The sequence below is a fragment of the Passer domesticus genome, chromosome 10, assembly GCF_036417665.1.
Source record: "Passer domesticus isolate bPasDom1 chromosome 10, bPasDom1.hap1, whole genome shotgun sequence".
NCBI classification, from domain to species: domain Eukaryota; kingdom Metazoa; phylum Chordata; class Aves; order Passeriformes; family Passeridae; genus Passer; species Passer domesticus.
Window position 1 is genome coordinate 17,807,063 of NC_087483.1, and position 17,387 is coordinate 17,824,449.

Below are 17,387 nucleotides of genomic sequence, written 5' to 3' on the forward strand. Positions count from 1 at the left end.
TATTTGTTTTCAATTATAGTGATTCTTATCATTACAATTATTTCTGAGATTCTTAAAAGGCCCTTGTTTCACAGAAAATATTTACGTATTTTCCCCCTACAGCTTTTTTGTAGTATTTTCTGCAATACTGTTTTAGTACTACTGTCAAAGTGAAATACCAATTATTTTTACAATTTATTTTCTGTGTTTTTTCTATTGTAGACCATATTGCAGTCATCAGAGCATCCTTTTGCACAGTGTCATAATACAATGCCAAGTAATCCACATGTTCTGCTGGAAAGGAGAATGCAGAGTGAATTAAATCCTGCCCAAATAAGGCCTATTTCTAGAACATGTGCAGAATGGAAATATTTGAATCCCCCAAACTCTGTAAATAGAATGCAGCTTTTACAGACACCTGAGGTTCCCACTGCAGTGGACGTCATGTTCTCAGATCACCCACTGGAGTCAGTGTCCCTGCAGAGTGACAAAACCTTTATGGGACGGCATAAACAAGCAAAAGAGAAACAAACATATCTGCCTAAACTGACAGAAAACTCTCTTGGTGGAATGGGGAATACAGTTCTTATTTCCACTGCAATGCAGACAGCACCTGATGAGAAGGAGGTCAGACAGGAATTGGAACTGCTAATGATGAAACTGAAGGATGCATTGTCTCTCCAAACCCAACCAGGTATAAGTTCTCCAGTCATCTTGTAATTTCTTCTTACCTTCATCCTGTTTATTCCATAATATTGTTCATAATCATGTAACCCTCAGAGGAAACTCAGAATCTTGCTTTAGCTTTTGTAGTATTATTCTATATAGTAGAATAATATAAGTAGAGCATATTCCGAATATAGCCCCTAATGTTGGACTGATTTGGAACTGGATGAGTCAAAGCTCCTAAGAGATAATGAGTCTTGGCAGTCAATTAAGGAGCAAACTCCAACTGGTGAGGGCATGAGAGGTTTTTGCTCTTACCACTTCTATGACACTGTAACTATAACTCTAGTCCTAGCAGACTTCCAGCAATACAAAATCCCTTTGTAATCAAAGGTCTTACACAGCAGAGCTTTGTTCAACATTTAGGATGCCTCACTTTTGATAATGAGAATGTAATATGGAATATGACAGAAAAAGCTGGTGCTTCTACAGTTATCTTAGAGATTCATTAAGAGTTTTCTAGTGCTCTGGCAGCATCCAAAAGCTTGGAAAAACGTAACATTTATTCTGCTTTTCAGCACAACAAACTGCTTTGCACCAGGAGTTCTTCTCTACAGCTGAGCATGTTTGCAAGTCCTTTTCTGACCTCATCAACCAAGTAATTTCACCAGCTTGTAAATGATGGAAACTACCATTCACCTTACAACTTCACTGAAATACTTAAGGTAATTGATGCCATGTCTCTTAAAAGAGACTCTTTAAAGTGTTTCAGATGTTGTCTGTAATAACACAGCATGACAGGTTTCTGCATTTGCTGACTTCACCTGGAACATTGTGGAGAGCTATATTCCTTTTCTGTTGGTGATTTCCAGCTCCCATGCTGTGACTTCTTCAGCAGTGCAAATGGTTGCCCATTTCTCTCTCTTTAGCTGTTGATATCCCATGGCTGAGTTACTTCCTTGGAATGCTGCTGTATTTCTTGTTGATGCCAGCAACAAGGAAAACGCTTTTTCCTGTAATGTACAGAAGGATTTTAAAGACCTGAGAAATTGAAATTGTTTAATACCACTTCAGAGAGAAAAAAAAATATACAGTCAGTTATTTACTGTCATTCTTTGGCAGGAGGTGCATAAAAATGGTAAATAACTATGTTCATATATGCTCAAAACCAGTTATGGTTCAAGAAAATTTGCATACTATTAAGGATTTTTATAACATCCTTGAAATGATACCAGCTTTCCAAGAAAGAAAACAATCTGAGTTTTTACAGGATTTTTTCTGTGATTACAAAGAAAATAAATTTCATTTGGGTGAAAACAAAATATTTTTGGAAGTTCTGGGAGAAAAGTTAGGTACATTTTCTGAAGCTTTGTTTTGTGTCTAATCAAACAGTGTTTAGGCTGATGTGATTGAAGAGGCTAATGAAAAGCATAGGGCTTAAGAAAAGCTGCTTAGCAGAACTCCACACAGATTTTCCACATAGATTTTCCTTGTGTTGTATTTTTCAGAATGAGTTATAATCATCAAGATAAAGGGCTGCCTGACTCATTAAAGAGGCTAAAATTCTTATTTTCTGTTGGTAGCACCTCAGCCATCTTCTTGAAAGATCTTACACTGTGGTAGTGAGATTAATGAACATTCCTCAGACTTTCTGCTAGTTTTGCTCAAAGGAGGCCTGAATTACACATACTGCAAACACTGGAGAATTTATAGCAAGAAATAATGGTATACTACTGGAAGCTAACAAGTGGTTTGTCTGTAGTAAAGGAAGTGTAAAGAGGTTGAAAATTTAAAAAAAAAGAAACTGATTGAGGGAAGAGGGAGGGCCCCAGAGAACAAATAGTGATGAGGTAATTAGAAAGTGGATATACGCATATCATAACATAAATAAATATACTCTGAGGTAGAAGCTTAGTAGTAAGCTTTTGCAATACGCCAGTGCCAAGAGACACACACAACAATCCAAGGAACCTAATTGTTGAATATGGGAAGATACCCATCAGCTTCTGATGAGACTTTAAATCTCCTTCTAATGTGGGCATCTGAATTAAACTTGGTTGGAAAGAGTAGCAACTGACAAATGCTGGTTTGGTCTGAAGCAACATTGAACAGTCCTGGAGCACAAATTCTTACAAATAGATATTCCTGAACTACCATGAATTGTTTTTTCATGTCATTATGTAAAGATTAAAGAATTGTTTTCCATGCTAAGAAGCAGTTGTTTAGCTCACAGATCCCTGTAATATGAAAAGGACAAAACCACAAGGTCTTTATTTTATTATTCAGTTCAGCTGACAGTGAGGGAATTTCAGTCAGACATGTTCATCCCATCTTTCTTCTGACACACTCTGACTGAGAAACAGTAAGCCGGGAACAGTATCTGCAGAAACAATCGTAGTTCACTGCCACGAATTTGATAAGGAACAGTGGTAGGAGGCAATATCCTGTGTTAAAACACAGTGACATTTTTAAATGTTCCTGTATAGTGGATCTACTTTCATCTCAAACTGAGAGCCCTTCCTTTTCTTTTTTTTTTTTTTTAATATAGACACTCTTTTATCACTTGCATTCTATCACTTGCAGGTTTACCTGTAGTTAGTTGCATCCCCTTTTTTTTATTTCAAAACAATTAATAACACAGATTGCCTCTTTACATCAGCAACTTCGAAATCCTCTCCAATCCTAGAGATTGATCTGTTTTGTCAGTCTTGCCTCCGCATCCTTTCCTGCCCATTGCCTCAAACGCTGAATTTTGTTACAGCCTATTAATTAATAAGCTTACTGAAGCAGAGAAGTATTGTGAAGTCATTTAAGCTAAATATTGTCTTGGCCCGTAATGGTATTTCTGTCTGAAAGGAAGAAGAAAGCTGCCATGAGCCGTTTCCTTAGGGATCCTGTTGTTGCAGGTGGGACCTATCTAAAGTGGAAGCACTAACAGCTGCCCAAAGGGCCCTGTGGAAATGCTTCTCAGTTAAACAGGACCTGTTCAGATAATCTGTCTGGTTTCACATTTGCTAGCATTTGGGAGTGTATGGGAACAGGTAACATCTGCTCTACTCCAATACCAATCGTCCTGGGCTGAGGCATCCAGCCCTTCACCCTCTTTGTCAGGTGCTGGTCTTGGTAGCTCTAGGGACTGTGAGTGAAGACTCTCTTATATTGATACAAAGTTGCAACAATAAGGTTTTTGGATATATTATAATGATATAATTAATGAACAACATCAGTAGAGGAGAGAGCAGATCTGTTGTAACAATGCTCCTGCTGCCCTCCCACGTGGCAGCAAAGCACTCTCATAGGCTGTGACAGCAACTGGGGGTCTGTTGCTGAGTACAATAATCTCTATGTTCCTGTGTTTATCCTGCTTTAGTGTTCTGTGTTAAACATAAATGGTTTGCTGCATGCTTAACTTGAAGAACAAATTAAGTGCTATTGAAGCTGCTAGCCCTGATAAAGTTTTTTATTTGCTTCCTTAAGTCAGGATTTCCCGCAATAGGACTGTGATTAGGCCTTATTTTGTTCGTGCCAGTAACCATTTCAAGATTTCTTTACACATTTTGTGACTTGAACCTACTTCTGCAAGTTGATGAACAACCAGGAAGCCCATTTTTCTGTGGGCATTTGGGAAAAGGTAAAATAAAAATATTGCTACCAAATATTGCTGCATGCTCAAGGAAAGAAACTTTGAATGAACAAGTAAACTTGGAATTAACAACTAAATGTTCATTCATAGCCCTGGAAGGATGAAATTTATGGTTTCATCCAGCCAGTCTGGCAATGGAAATAATTTATACCATAAAAGCAATCAAATGTTTCCTGCCATAAGTTGTTTTGCATTAGTTTAGTGTCAAATTGCCTGCTAGGGTTATCAGTAAGAGTCAGAAGAAGCTGATTTTTCTACAAAGAACTTGTAAACTAAAAAAGAAGCAAATACAAGTTGTGTATGGGAATTTTTGTGATTAAACATTTTAAGTGTGAAAAGAGAGGAGCTGGTAAAATCTGTTAACCCTTTTACTGGAAAACTGAAAACATTCTTGGAAGGTATTTTTCATGTAGAAATATGTACCATTTTTCTTCAGTAGGATGATATCTCTGAGCAGGGGTTGCTCTGTACAAGTGCACAGCTCTGCATACAACCAAATATCACCATCTCTTCTCTAATCCTGTCTTGGAGACAGTGGAGGTTTTTTGACAACTTCCTTCTCTGCTTGTCTATGTTTTATTGAAGGATCAGTTATTTCCTGTTTTGGCACCCAAAAGACAATAGTTTGAACAGATCACATGTATTACAAAAAGCCTGATATACACACAGATTAAAGTAGACAACTGCTTATAAATCATGCAGTTTAGTAAGGAGACTAAATTAATGGGTAATTAAGAAAACCCATAAGTCCGAGTTAATCAGAGATGTAGTACTCGAGGTTACATGCCTTCTTCCACCACATAAATTGACATCAATGGGGATTAAAATATAAAAATAAAGATAAATAGTTTAAAATTATCTACAAATCAAAATCTTAGACTAAATGTGTAATTTCCTCTTTTTTCCTAGCTCTCCAATGATTCTTCCAAGTAATATAGATCTACTTTTATGTATATGGATACTTATTAAATCTTCAAATGAGTCTTTCTTCTTCAGAACTGGTGGCCTCTGAATATGAGAAAATGTCCCTGAAAAGTGACATAGAAATTCATATAAGTAAATAATTTCCAAACAGCAAAGAGCAGCTGAATATTCAGTTTCCCACATCCATGTTTCCTCTGCCTTTAGCTGCTGCTGGTCCTATTTATCAGCATTACCCCCAAGCCTCTTGCTCTGATGATAGCCATATCCCTCCATTTGCATGTTGCCTTTCAATGTCAAGTCACTTTCATCTTTTCCCAGTATGGACCTTTTCCTTTAGTCTTCCTAGAAAACTTGTAATTAGCAGAATCAAAGTGCTTAAGTCTGCTCAGAATCCTACTATTCCACTGCCCTGTTATCGACCTCTCTGCACAGTGAGATCTCTCACATTGTCTAGTTACACATTTGTTATTTCCTTGAGGAACTATGGGGTGTTTTCTTTTCAATGATCTCTAAAAGGCAGCTGGTTGGTTTTCTTTCTTTTAGACATATTTGTCTTCTGAAAAAGTAACCAATTAACACAATACCTGCTTACTTACCAGACCTCAATTGTACAATAGCCTTTGCCCCACTGCCTGCCTGCCTGCCCACCCACCACCCAGCTGAGCTGGGACAGGAAATTATGTCTCTCTTGGGCCAGGTGCAAAGGGTGCTCTGAGCCCAATCACCTGCACCGTGAGGAGGTGAGCACAGCTGAGGCCACTGAGTGATAACGGGCAGTGGGACTGCTGGGTGAAAAGAGAAAGGAGGAAAAAAGGAAAGCAAGGAGGCAGAGGGTTTGTATCTGTACTCTTCAGCTGTTTCTAGGGATGATGTGGCTTCTTCAGGAGGATCTTCTTGTACAGCTGCTCTTCAGGGAGATTGCCGTGAGTACAAAAACTATGTTTTCTTGGTGGTTCTAAAGTCTTATTTTGGTTAGAGTTGTTATAACTGTAATGTAACTACCATGTTTTAATAGATTGGAAATGCATTTATGAAACCTGATTTTTCGTGGTGTTTTTAGGGAAAAGGGATGAGTTACTAAAGATAGCTTGGCCAGATATCTGAAAAACTCTCCCTATTTGTCTCTACTTACAGCTGATTAAGAATTCTCTGCAGAATATCTAGGGAAGTTGAAATGCTGCTGGGTTAAGTATTATTTTAGGTTGATTGAGACAATCTGTCAGATAACTCATATTCAACTGTTGTGATTTTGTAGTCTTTTTCATGGGTTGTGTAGAGTTTAAGAGTATTTTCAGACTGTGAATGCAGTTAAAAGCCTGGAGGGACTAAACTGGCCCAGAAAACAGTGTTTGAATCTCTAAGTCTGGAACTGGGCTACTTCTACTTGTTGGTGCACACTTGAAGAGAATTGTTTCCCAGGAGGACCAAGTATGGGTAACTGTGAAAATGCCTCTAAGATGTGATAAAGTAGGGGTTTTTTCTCCTTAGAAAAGTTCCTCATTCTCAATCTTCACAAGCAGGATTTATCCATTAGTTCTGAAATGTAATGCTAATAATAACACCTTAACATCAGTATTTCTGTGCCAAGTTCAGATATCTGTCTTGCTTTTCCAATTCAGTAATATGTTTAAGGAACAACAGAATGCAGGTTACAGATTGCTCCTTATTTCTGATTTATGATCCTGTTTGCAATTAAAACAACAAAACAAACTCCAAACATATTGAAATTTTAACTATTTAAGAGGAATAAGACTAAAAACTTGGGTGTGAAGCAATAAAGTTATCAACTGTTGCAAAAGTAACAGTATAAAACAAGACAACTTGCTTCATTTTTGGATTTCTGGAACAAGCCTACTGAAAGCTATTTTTACCTGCTTGTGTAGATGTGAAGTACCCAAGGTAATTTACGTGCTGTTAGTGCTGCTCATGGGGCTGAGGAAACAGGCTTGTACCTCTGTGTATAAGAAGTGCAAATTCTATTCCTCATCATTTGCTATGCCATTTCTATCTGCAATTTTTACCAATTGATTTCTACTTTCACTGGTGAAATAAGACAGTTGGATCAGAGGTTACAAAGATTAAAACAGCTGGCTTTGTTGAGAAACTGTGAGACGTGGATGAGAAGTTAGATAGCTCCTCTAAAAAAAAATTTTTGTTGTCACTGCTATAAGCTGCCTGCGACAGACTGATGTTAATCAGCTGTACAGAGAAACCAGATGAACTGATTACAATTCACAAAACAAAGAGGGTGTGAATACTTAGTAGTACTTAAAATCTCTTTGTATAAGAGTGAAGAATAGTCAGAATTTATCATAAAACCCTTAATTTGATTCTTCAAAATACATCAGACTGTTACTCTTTAATCTTGACTAGAACAAAAGCTCTTTGTATAGGAAAATCACAGTGTGATATAGATATGTAGAGCCAGATGTAACAAAAGAATAAGTAGGAGTTTAGACAGTGATATTCAAAGCTGCAACCCCAAACAAAAAATAATCTGGTGCTTTAACCTGGTGGGTTATCTCAGTTTTTGACAATACTACTGCCGTGTGTCTAAAGCTGGATTCTGTTTGCACCCAAAAGTGCGTCAGTCTGGTAAGGATTGAGCAACTTGCCTCTGTGATGTCCAAAACCACTTGGAAACCAGAAGCAGGTTCTGTGCTGCATGCCAACACAGCAAAGATCCAGTCAGAGCTCAAATTCTTTGCAGAGCGGGATAGGATCCAGTCCTTGCTTTTAAATTGCAGGTAGTGGTTGTTTGACTCACAGATTAGAAATTGACTCTGTGTGTGTAAGTTTTTCAGTCTGAGGGGATTGATTCAAGCTCAACTCCTATCTCAAAGTTCAGGATACTGCCTATAGGTAATAGCATAAGGACCTCTCAGTCCTTCCTATCCCAGATTCTAGCTTTCAATACTCAAAAATGTTTAAGGTTTGTGGGCAAGAGTGGGATGGTCCAGTAGTGTATTGTCCATGGGTACAAGAACCCTGAGTTCAAGTCCACTTTTTAGAGACACTCGAATGGGTACTTGCCCAGAGAAGCTCTTCTTTATTCCATGAACATTCTCCCCAAACATCTTGATAACTAAGACACTGCTCTAGGAAGTGGAGATAAGGGTCTCAATCCATTGATGTGTAAAGGCAGTTCTGTCTCTCATGGTGAGCTCATGAACTACACTGCTGGTGATGGAAACAGCATTTCTCCATCGAATTATAGCAGCTACCTCTATCTGAAAGTGGATATATCCTTGCCTGGAGACCATCAGAACTGAAGCCTTGGAAGGGACTGAGATTTAGGAAAAGCTATGTTGTGTCTCCCTTTTGGGAATGAGGATGGTAATTGGCATGCATATGGAAGGGGGCTGGGAACCTGGAGTCTAGGAATTGCAGCACTCAGTGTCACAGTGATGTTCTTCCTGGAGCTGTAGTTGTGCCTGAAAGCCTGCACCCTCTAAGGCCTACTTCTGTTTCCATTGTGTGTTGAGTAAAGTTACCAGTATGGAAAATGAAAAATAACTAGTGACTGACTGCTAGATGGCAAGTATACACACCTTTACCCTTCTGCCAAAAGGCTGCCACTCTCCCCAACAGCACAATGCAATGCATTCCTCTCAGAATGGGGAATTCAGAGCTAGCCTGTTCATAGCACAACTGTGGTAAAAATGCTTGTGTGGAAGAATATATTGGCATATTCAGTTGCTGAGCTGCCTTCTTTGTTTGAATCCTCCTGTATTACTCTTTCTGCTGCTTTTTCTGCCCTATCAAACTGAAACTTAAAAGCTGTTGTGAGAGTTCAGGTTGTTTGGAGGTAAATTTTTTACTGAGATCACATTGAACATAAACACAGCTCTACACTTCACTGGGAGGAGTAGGGGGTTTTTGCACAACATTGTTCTCTGTTTATGTATTATTAGCACAATAGGCCTCAATCTCTTTTCTTTCCCACTAGACTCTAATTATTGCCCATGAGATGCATATTAAAGGACTAGTGACCTTGGTTTCTCCCTGTGAACTGAGAATGTAGAGTAGCTGTCTTCGGGCCTGTGACAGCTTCTGAGAGCTGCCTTCTCCCCAGCCCGTGGGTTCTGGAGAGCACACAGTCCACATAGATATCCCAGAAGAGCTGAGCCAGGTCCCAGAACAAAGCCCCATGTTTCAAGTTCTCTGAGGATTTCAGAAAGATCATGAAGTCCCAAAAACCACCGACAGAGTCAGAAATGCGAGGCTTCCTCATCTCCAGTAAAACAGCTGAGGAGGATTCCCAGCACTGTGGGTCTGCCCGCCCAAGAGCCAGTGGATCAATTTGACTGTGGCAGAGGAAAGGTGTCACACAGAACACTGCCATGAGTAGGAGAGAGCACGTGAGTCTCATGGTACAGTGGATTCTTCCTCTGCTTCCAGGATCCATTATGGCACTGAAATATAAGAAAACCAAGAGAAGCTGAAAAAGTCTCACTCTTAGATGCAGGAATAAAATCCTGTTATTTTACATGATATGCAAGGCACTCAAATACTGTTTCTCTGCTCCTTAAAGATTTGTGTATGCTTTTTGCATGTATATAAATACTAGAGGAGTGACAATGCTCTGTGCAGCAGAAGCATGTATAAAAATTTTTAATCATCCTCAGATCTGAATTATGAACTGTCTTATTTAGAAGTACTTAATATTGAAAGTAGTTTACCATTTTTGGTTTACAGATCCCAAATCTTTTTCACTAAAAATCTATTCCTTTTTACATAATTTAAGCTTTTTAGGCAGTTTTGCTTTTCTCAAAAATTTTATGAGCCGTTCAAAGTAGTCTTCAGAATCACAAGGGTCAGTGGACAGCAGGTGGAAAGATGTTGTTGAAAATGTGTTTCAATGGTTCTAGTTATTGCAGGTTTCAGATTCATCCATTGACCAGGAGTGGTTTAGGTGCTGAAGGGCAGAACAGTTCAGAAGAGAGGGACCATCAGCTTTGCAATAGCAACATAGCACCTGTATTGTACAACATGTACCCATGCATATAGAATCATAGAACAGTTCAGGTTGCAAGGGACCTTTAAAGGTCTCTAGTCCAACCCTTCTGCCATTGGCAGGGACATCTTCAACCACATCAGATTGCCCAGAGTCCTGTCCAACATGACTTTGAACTGTTTTCAGGGATAGGGCATTTCCACCTCTCTGAACATCCTGTTCCAGTGTCTCACCACCCTCATTGTAAAATATTCTTTTCTTTATATCTAATCTAAATTGGTCCTCCTTCAGTTTGAAGCCATCACTCTTGGTGCTCTTTCAACAGGTTGCTAAAAAGCCTGTCCCCATCTTTCTTATAGGCCCTCTTAAATACTGGAAGGCTACAACAAGATCTCCCTGAAGCCTGCTCTTCTCCAGCCCCAACTTTCTCAGCCTGTCTTTTCAGGAGAACTGCTCCTCCCTCCTCATCATTTTCATGGCCCTTCTCTGGACTTGCTCTAACCGTGTCTTTCCTGTGCTGAGATGTATTTGTGTATATTTACGAGTATAGATGTGTATTGCAGATCACTGAGAATTAACTGTTAAAACTGTGACACTTGCTAAGTAGTATCAATAATGGATAGGTAGAAATTCTGAGAATGATTGATTGTTTTATAGACAGAAAGGCCCAGTTGTCTTCATCAGATTTCATTTCTGGTACATCTCTGTTACATTTTCTAAGAAGCTTCTAGCATTTCTGATACTGAACAAGTCTGAGGGGTTGTTTTTAGTGTCGCTCATGGCATATGGAGAATGGATTTCCCATTTGTGGAAATCAGCTACATTTGAAGTCAGCATTTATGACAAAATTCTGTTTAATGCATGTGCTGATCTGCTGAGTATTCATGCTCGTGTGTTTTCAGTTTGGTTGTTGTGGGAAGATACTTCTCTTCATGAGCTAGATAAGCAACTGGCTTTTTGTGTAGAAAGTCTCTTCTATGAGTGATCCTGAAGAAGTGCTTCTTTGCTATGTGAAGAAAAATGCCAAAGGCAGGATATTCGTGTGCAGAGGGATTGTATGAAAAGTAGCCCAGCCACAGCCTGTGTGTGAGACTGGGGAGCAGTAGTCTGCTTTGTGGAATATATTTCCTTACAGAGCTAAAGGACTCTTCAGAGATTTCAGTCCTAGAAATGTTATTCTTACCTAGTCCCCTTCTGGCTACCTGGTCAGGTTCTGGGAACATTTTTGAGGTATTCAGACTTTATTCCCCAGATGCTAACAGTCACTTTTTAATCAGAGTTTGGGTGTTGTGAGAAGAGCTGGATTGACAGTCCTGGACCTGAACATTGCATTTAAGGAACAAAAGAGGGACAGCTTGCTCTTCCTACACTGCACTGTGTAGTGGATGTCACTTATGACAGTGGTTGTAGTAATAGGGCTGTCCTCCTGCTGCTTCCAAGATCCCCAAGAAACATCATTCTTCTGTACCCTACTCCACAAGGCAGGCTTTGATTGCTTTCTGAGAAGCAAGCCAAAAACATCCTGTGAGTCACTACTTCATTCTTGTTTGTGCATCAGAGCCCTTCCACTGGGCACAGACACCTGTGTGACATACAGTAAGCATATATGTCTGTTTACTTTTTCAAGGGACATAGTTATCTTTATCAAGTTTCTGTATTTCAAAGCAATTTAGCAGTTTCTAATATGACCATGATGGTGAGGAGACAGACACAGGACAGTGGGCGGGGAGCCCCAACAACAACAAATTGTTCAAACAAATGAATAATACTAAAAGAAGCTAATAATACTAAAATCCTTTAAATTATGGTTCTGTGACTTTGACAGAACCCATCTCATTTGTACAGGTTAAAAACTGAACTGGTTGCTTTGCATTTTCTGCTCCCCAGCACCTATTCTAAACTTTTTAAGTTACAAAACTGGCTAAGAGAAGGGTTCTTGATCTGTCAAAACAAGGGGACAGCCCTGGGCAAGGAATTGGTAGGACATTAATATGAGAATCAGTGCCCTTGAAACTGTGATGTGCATGGCATTAATAAGGGCCAGTAGCAAAGGCCACTAGTCCTTATGGTCTGGTCAAACTCTAGCAGCACTGTGCTATTAGTCTCCCACAAGGTTCAAAATAGTATTTTTTAGACAGTTGAGAGCTGGAGGGGATCCCTAGGAAACGCCAGAATTCATTAATTTCTTACCTGTGCAGGTAGTGAATGCTTCCATGCAATTCCTCCCCTACACCCCCCAATCTCTTGGTATTTCTGTCCATGCATTGAAGTTTCTGTCCATACATTGAAGTTTGTGTGCGTGTGAGTGCTCTTTACACTTCCTGGTTCTGACTTTTCCCACCCTTCCCCTATCCCTGCTTCTCCTTGCAATGTAGTCTCCTGCTCCACTCCCCGGCATGGATAATGCCTTACAATAGTAATTTAAAAGTTAATCAGTTAATCTGTTGTTATCATCTAACTTGGAGCTCTCGTTACGCTAGTCCCTCTGCCGTGCAGCTGCCGCAGCCGCTCCCGGGCCGGGTTCCCGCTCGGTGCAGCATCCCCGGGCAGTCCCGCCGCTCCCGGGCCGGGTTCCCGCTCGGTGCAGCATCCCCGGGCAGTCCCGCCGCTCCCGGGCCGGGTTCCCGCTCGGTGCAGCATCCCCGGGCAGTCCCGCCGCTCCCGGGCCGGGTTCCCGCTCGGTGCAGCATCCCCGGGCAGTCCCGCCGCTCCCGGGCCGGGTTCCCGCTCGGTGCAGCATCCCCGGGCAGTCCCGCCGCCGCTCCCGCCCGGCCGCCCCGCCCCGCCCCGGCACCGCCCGCGGCTCCCGGCGCTTACCTCGGCGCTCCGGCCAGGGCAGGGCTCTCCGAGCCGCTGCCGCCGCCGCGCTCCTTAAGAGCGGGCAGCCCCGCTTAGTTTTTACGTCAGGGCTCGAGAGCAGCCCCCACCCCCTGTGCCCGGCCGCTGCTCCGGCAGCCGGAGCTCCCGCTTTCTCTGTGCGGAGCTGTCCTTGCTGCAAGTCTGCTCTGCTTCTCCGTCCCGCCTGTCCTCCTCTGCTTGCGGACCCCGGCCCTCCCGGGGCAGCCTGGTGGCCGTGCTGCCTCTGGCCGTGGGGAAGGGATGCACAGCGGGGTGGAAAAGTAACAGATCTGGCAAAGCTGCGACCCTCCCCTTGCTGCACGGGGCGGGGTGGGCGGCAGGAGGAGAAGAGTAGAAAGCAAGTCTGCCCTTGGAGCTCGTGTTGTCCAGAGCCGGCTCAAACCTCAGGTGTCTTGCTTTATGTGCTTGGCTGTTGCAGAACCCTCTGCCCCAGAGCAGGAATCTGTGTGGCACCACTAGAGCTATTTGCTGGCTAGGGCTCAGCCCACATGCTGCAGCTCATGGAAGTTGAAGCAGAGACCCAGAGAAGAGCCACAGAAGGGCTCCACTTAAAGGCATTAGTTGAAGTAGTTGGGCTGTGCTGCCCACTGCAGCTCAGTTTACACAACTTTGCCTTAAGGAGAGCTAACTTGGAGGGCTCCAGCAGAAGAAGATGGTCTGGTTCCATTTTCCCTCCCAAGAACAATAATGTGTCTACATTTTGCAAATGATGTTGCATTTTCTCTCTGTGACTTTCTCAGCTGGATTATGACTTCTGTGTAACAGCTGGAAAACATCTATATTTTGGAGAAATGAGTTAAGCTAGTAGGGAAGTGAAAGGAAAGCATGGAGAGAAAAGGCTGAACACACCTCTGCAACTGACAACTCTGCCTGTGCTCACTGTGCCTGCTGTGATCCCCTTGCACACAGAAAACATACTACTCAAAGAGCTGGGGCTCTGTGGCCATGCTGATAATCACTGTTGGGCAGAACTTGCTTAACACCAGCTATTTGGAGCAATAGGCAGGTGAGACCATTCTTTTTTCCCTCGCTCTGTAGTTTCTAAGCCAAAGCATGTAGCACCTTGCTGCATGTCTGAAGCCAATGCAGCTGCACCAGTCCATACCAGCTGGGCAGCAAACTATTTGTTTTTCCAAGGCTTTAACTGGCAACTCCCTTTTATCTCTGCATGCGGAATCATAATCCCTTCTCCAGAAAGCAACTGTGTTTCAGTAGCATAAGGCTTATCTTTGTTGAAGACAGTGAGGCTGCACTGGTTCACATCAGCTGGAAAGTTGGCTTGAGACTCTGATTTCTTTGATGTTCATCAATACCTTTAGAGTTTGCATTCTTTCTGTGCATCCAGTCCATGTAAATGGAGAAGCAACTTCCTTTCCAAACCCTTGGTCTGGAGATGTGCTTATGACAATAAACACTGCTTTTCTTCTGATGCTTTATCTGCTCAATAAGCAATCCCTGTCAAAGTGTATTTTGTGTAAGTAATGCTACTGTTTAACAAAAGTGCAAAGAACTTTTTGGGGATGAGAGAACGCTGTCTAGAACTCTTGTAAATAGCTGTGCTGTAGGACTTCGGCCACTTGCAAATGTTCCATTTATTTGGCTAGAAGTGTGAGTTTGGGAATGGTGGGAATAGTGGTCACCAGCTGCTGAAACAGACTTCAAGATGAAATGAAGAGTGTAATACCTTGCAGGGGACCCTTGCAATGTGGTGGAGGAAACCTCTCTTATGTAGGATCTCCAATATTTATTTGTGCTATGGAATACAGGCTATTCCAGTAGACTTCATTCTCCTGGGTTCTAGGGCTGAAATGATCCTTAGGGATCAGCTTTTGCTTTTATTTGTTTCTTTTTAAAATCTGCTCTGTACCTGACTCTGCACCCATGTGCAGTCTGGAGCCTCCTTGGCAAGTGGGTAGCCAGTGTACTTCTCCTTGTCTCTGTATTTGGGGGTTGAACAAGGCAAAGGAGAGAAGGAAGGTGTGAAGGTAAGATCTGGGTATTGGGAAGGCAGTTCCTGGGTAGAAAAAGCTCTGGGGCTGCTTGTGTTCATGGTTGGCCTGGCTGCAGGGGCCAGAGCTGAGCAAGATTAAAATGCCACAGAAGTGGTTTTTGCTGCTGTTTCTGTTATCTGTGATGTGTCACTCTAAGGACTATCCCCCATGTTGTTAAGGGTAGAGCCAAATGGAAAGGAAATGATAAAATGTTTCTTTTGAGTTGATAAATTTCTGTCAGCCTGCAACCTTTGTGGAATCATTGCTAAAAAGTGAGTTTGAGTCCCCTTCCGGGGTGCTCTTTATCTGGTTTCATGAAACATTGGTTCATTCCACTCAGAATCCTGGCAGACCCAAGGGTATTGAACCAGGGGCTCTCACAGAAATGAGAGTTGCTGCTCAAGGGAAATACTGCTGCAGATAAAATAGTTGGCTCCACAAACACTTCCTGAGCCTACTACATTCTGCTCCCTCTGAACCAGAGCACTTATATTCTATTTCTGGGAAAGAGGTTTTTGATAATTAGATTGATCACCTCAGCCTCCTAGTGGAGCAGAAATGTACCAGGATTGGCGATCTCATTCAGTTCCACACACTCCTTCAGTCAAGCTTTCTGTGCCCTTCTTAAGCTATCAATAATCTTACTTTCATTGCAGCACATTATATACTCCCCTATATAGCAGCCAGTGTTCATATCTTCTGTGGGTCTCCATATATAATTAATATAATTCACATGAGCTGTCAATCATATCCAGAGTCATTTGCAGAAGGATATTTTTATCAAGAAAAGTTGATTATTTACTCACAGATGAGAGAGATTATTTGCTCATAGATGAGACAGAGGTTTCTGATCATGTAACATTACAGAAAGGATGACATTTCTACCAGAAAAACATAAAAATAAAATAAAACAAAGGGTTAAATGATCAGGATAATAGAATAAGGGATAAGTAAGAAAAGTAGGAGGCCATTTCACTGGTATTTGTATTTTGAATAAAGCAAAGGTATAAATAACTATATACAGAGTTGCTTTCTTCCTGCATTTGCTCCCAGCAAAACTTCTGGTGGTTTAAAACTAACATTTAAATTAACAGGCAGTGGCTTATGGTTGCTTGAGTTAAGTAAGCATTTACACATAAAAAGAGATTCAGCACTGAGGCTGAGACAGTGATGTGTGATAGGATGCACAGCTTGCCTGTCACTTCCATAAGCAGCCACACCTGAATGCAGTATTAAGCTTTTGAAAATGTCCCACATGATGAAAGACACCTGTTTTAGGCTTACTAAAAAAATGCTTTACAGACATATTCTTAATTGAAACTTTGGGTTTTGCTGAATTGGGTTCCAAATTATTCCTGCCTTGTGTGAAACTTGGCTAAGTGATGGCAAAGGCAAAACTTGTGATTCTCAGAGTGGGGGATACCCAAAGGTCTGTTAGCTTTAAATTCATAGTACCTGGCAGAGGCTTGATTTTTCTTCAAAATCCATAAAGGCAGAGTGTGGAATCCTACTCCCATTTTTAACTTTTCCAGTTCTCTTTTAAGCAGAAGGTTAAACTGTCCTTAAAATTGGCTCTCTGACAAACATACTTAAGAGCTTCTTGGAAATCAAATTTAATACTTGATCGGAAGTCTGCAGCTATGTTTTATTCATTTTTAAAATGATATGTAGAGAGCTTTGAGTATCTAAACCTGTTTTTTTAAACTTTTGATGTCAAGTTGTCTTTTTTTTTTTTTTTTCTTCTGGTGGATTGAATCTCTATTCCCAAAGTGTTTGATGACCCCACACTGCTCTAAACAACCGCCTAGGTCTATTCTCTGTTGAAATGGCCAGCAGGAAAGGCACTGTGTGTGAAGCAACCCTTAAGCAGTTCTAACCAGTGGAAAGATGTAGTTATCTAAACATACAATTCTTCACTGCTGTACACTATTGCTGATGGCCTGAAACATTCCCATGGAGCTGCCAGACCAGACATGGCACAGGCAGGAGACCAGGGTATTTCTGTGCCAGGAGCTGGAGCCCTGTGGGCACCCTGGCATGTCTCTGGCCTATGCTGAGAAGTGGCTTTCTGCTAGAAGGTTTGAGGAACTGCAGCTCCCTGTTAGAATAGATTTGTCTTTCTGTGATCATGATTCTCTCTCTCTATGCCTACCAACTGTTGTGTGTGAGAGGCTCTGTCTCCTGTGCATTACTCAGAGTGTTTCCCCAAGAGTAAATTTAGGCGACATTCAGAAGTGTAAACTTCATTGTTGAAGCCACTTATTTGTGGCTTCATGTGGCAGATGTACATTAATTTTTGGAGGATGTAACACTTCTCCTGGCAAATGTATTTAACACAAGCTTTGAAAAGACATGTGGAGCAGGTATT

The 17,387-nt window shown here is 41.5% G+C and overlaps 2 protein-coding genes across 17 annotated transcripts in view; one reads left to right on the forward strand and one right to left on the reverse strand.

The window, feature by feature from the left end:
• Positions 1–17,387, forward strand: part of MDH1B (malate dehydrogenase 1B) — an 87,359-nt gene that overhangs the window by 29,939 nt on the left and 40,033 nt on the right. For all 14 annotated transcript variants that reach the window (XM_064434126.1, XM_064434123.1, XM_064434122.1 and 11 more), the window contains 2 exons: positions 202–673; positions 1,224–1,370. In XM_064434126.1, coding sequence (XP_064290196.1) covers positions 202–673; positions 1,224–1,327 — 576 coding nt within the window. In that variant the 3' untranslated portion in view covers positions 1,328–1,370. The remainder of the gene's footprint in view (positions 1–201; positions 674–1,223; positions 1,371–17,387) is intronic.
• FAM237A (family with sequence similarity 237 member A) lies at positions 1,400–9,623 on the reverse strand. 3 transcript variants are annotated; one of them, XR_010369134.1, is made up of 4 exons: positions 5,809–5,859; positions 5,251–5,316; positions 4,712–4,886; positions 1,400–1,658 (listed from the first exon to the last, which is right to left on the reverse strand). XR_010369134.1 is itself a non-coding variant. In XM_064434145.1 (3 exons), the coding sequence occupies exons 1-2, from the start codon at positions 9,618–9,620 to the stop codon at positions 5,168–5,170; spliced, it is 564 nt and encodes a 187-aa protein (XP_064290215.1). In that variant the 5' UTR covers positions 9,621–9,623; the 3' UTR covers positions 1,400–1,658; positions 4,712–5,167. The 3 variants fall into 3 exon arrangements, 1 of the variants encoding a protein (XP_064290215.1); XR_010369135.1 differs by having other exon boundaries at positions 4,712–4,942; positions 5,809–5,853; XM_064434145.1 differs by lacking the exon at positions 5,809–5,859 and adding an exon at positions 9,206–9,623 and having other exon boundaries at positions 4,712–5,316.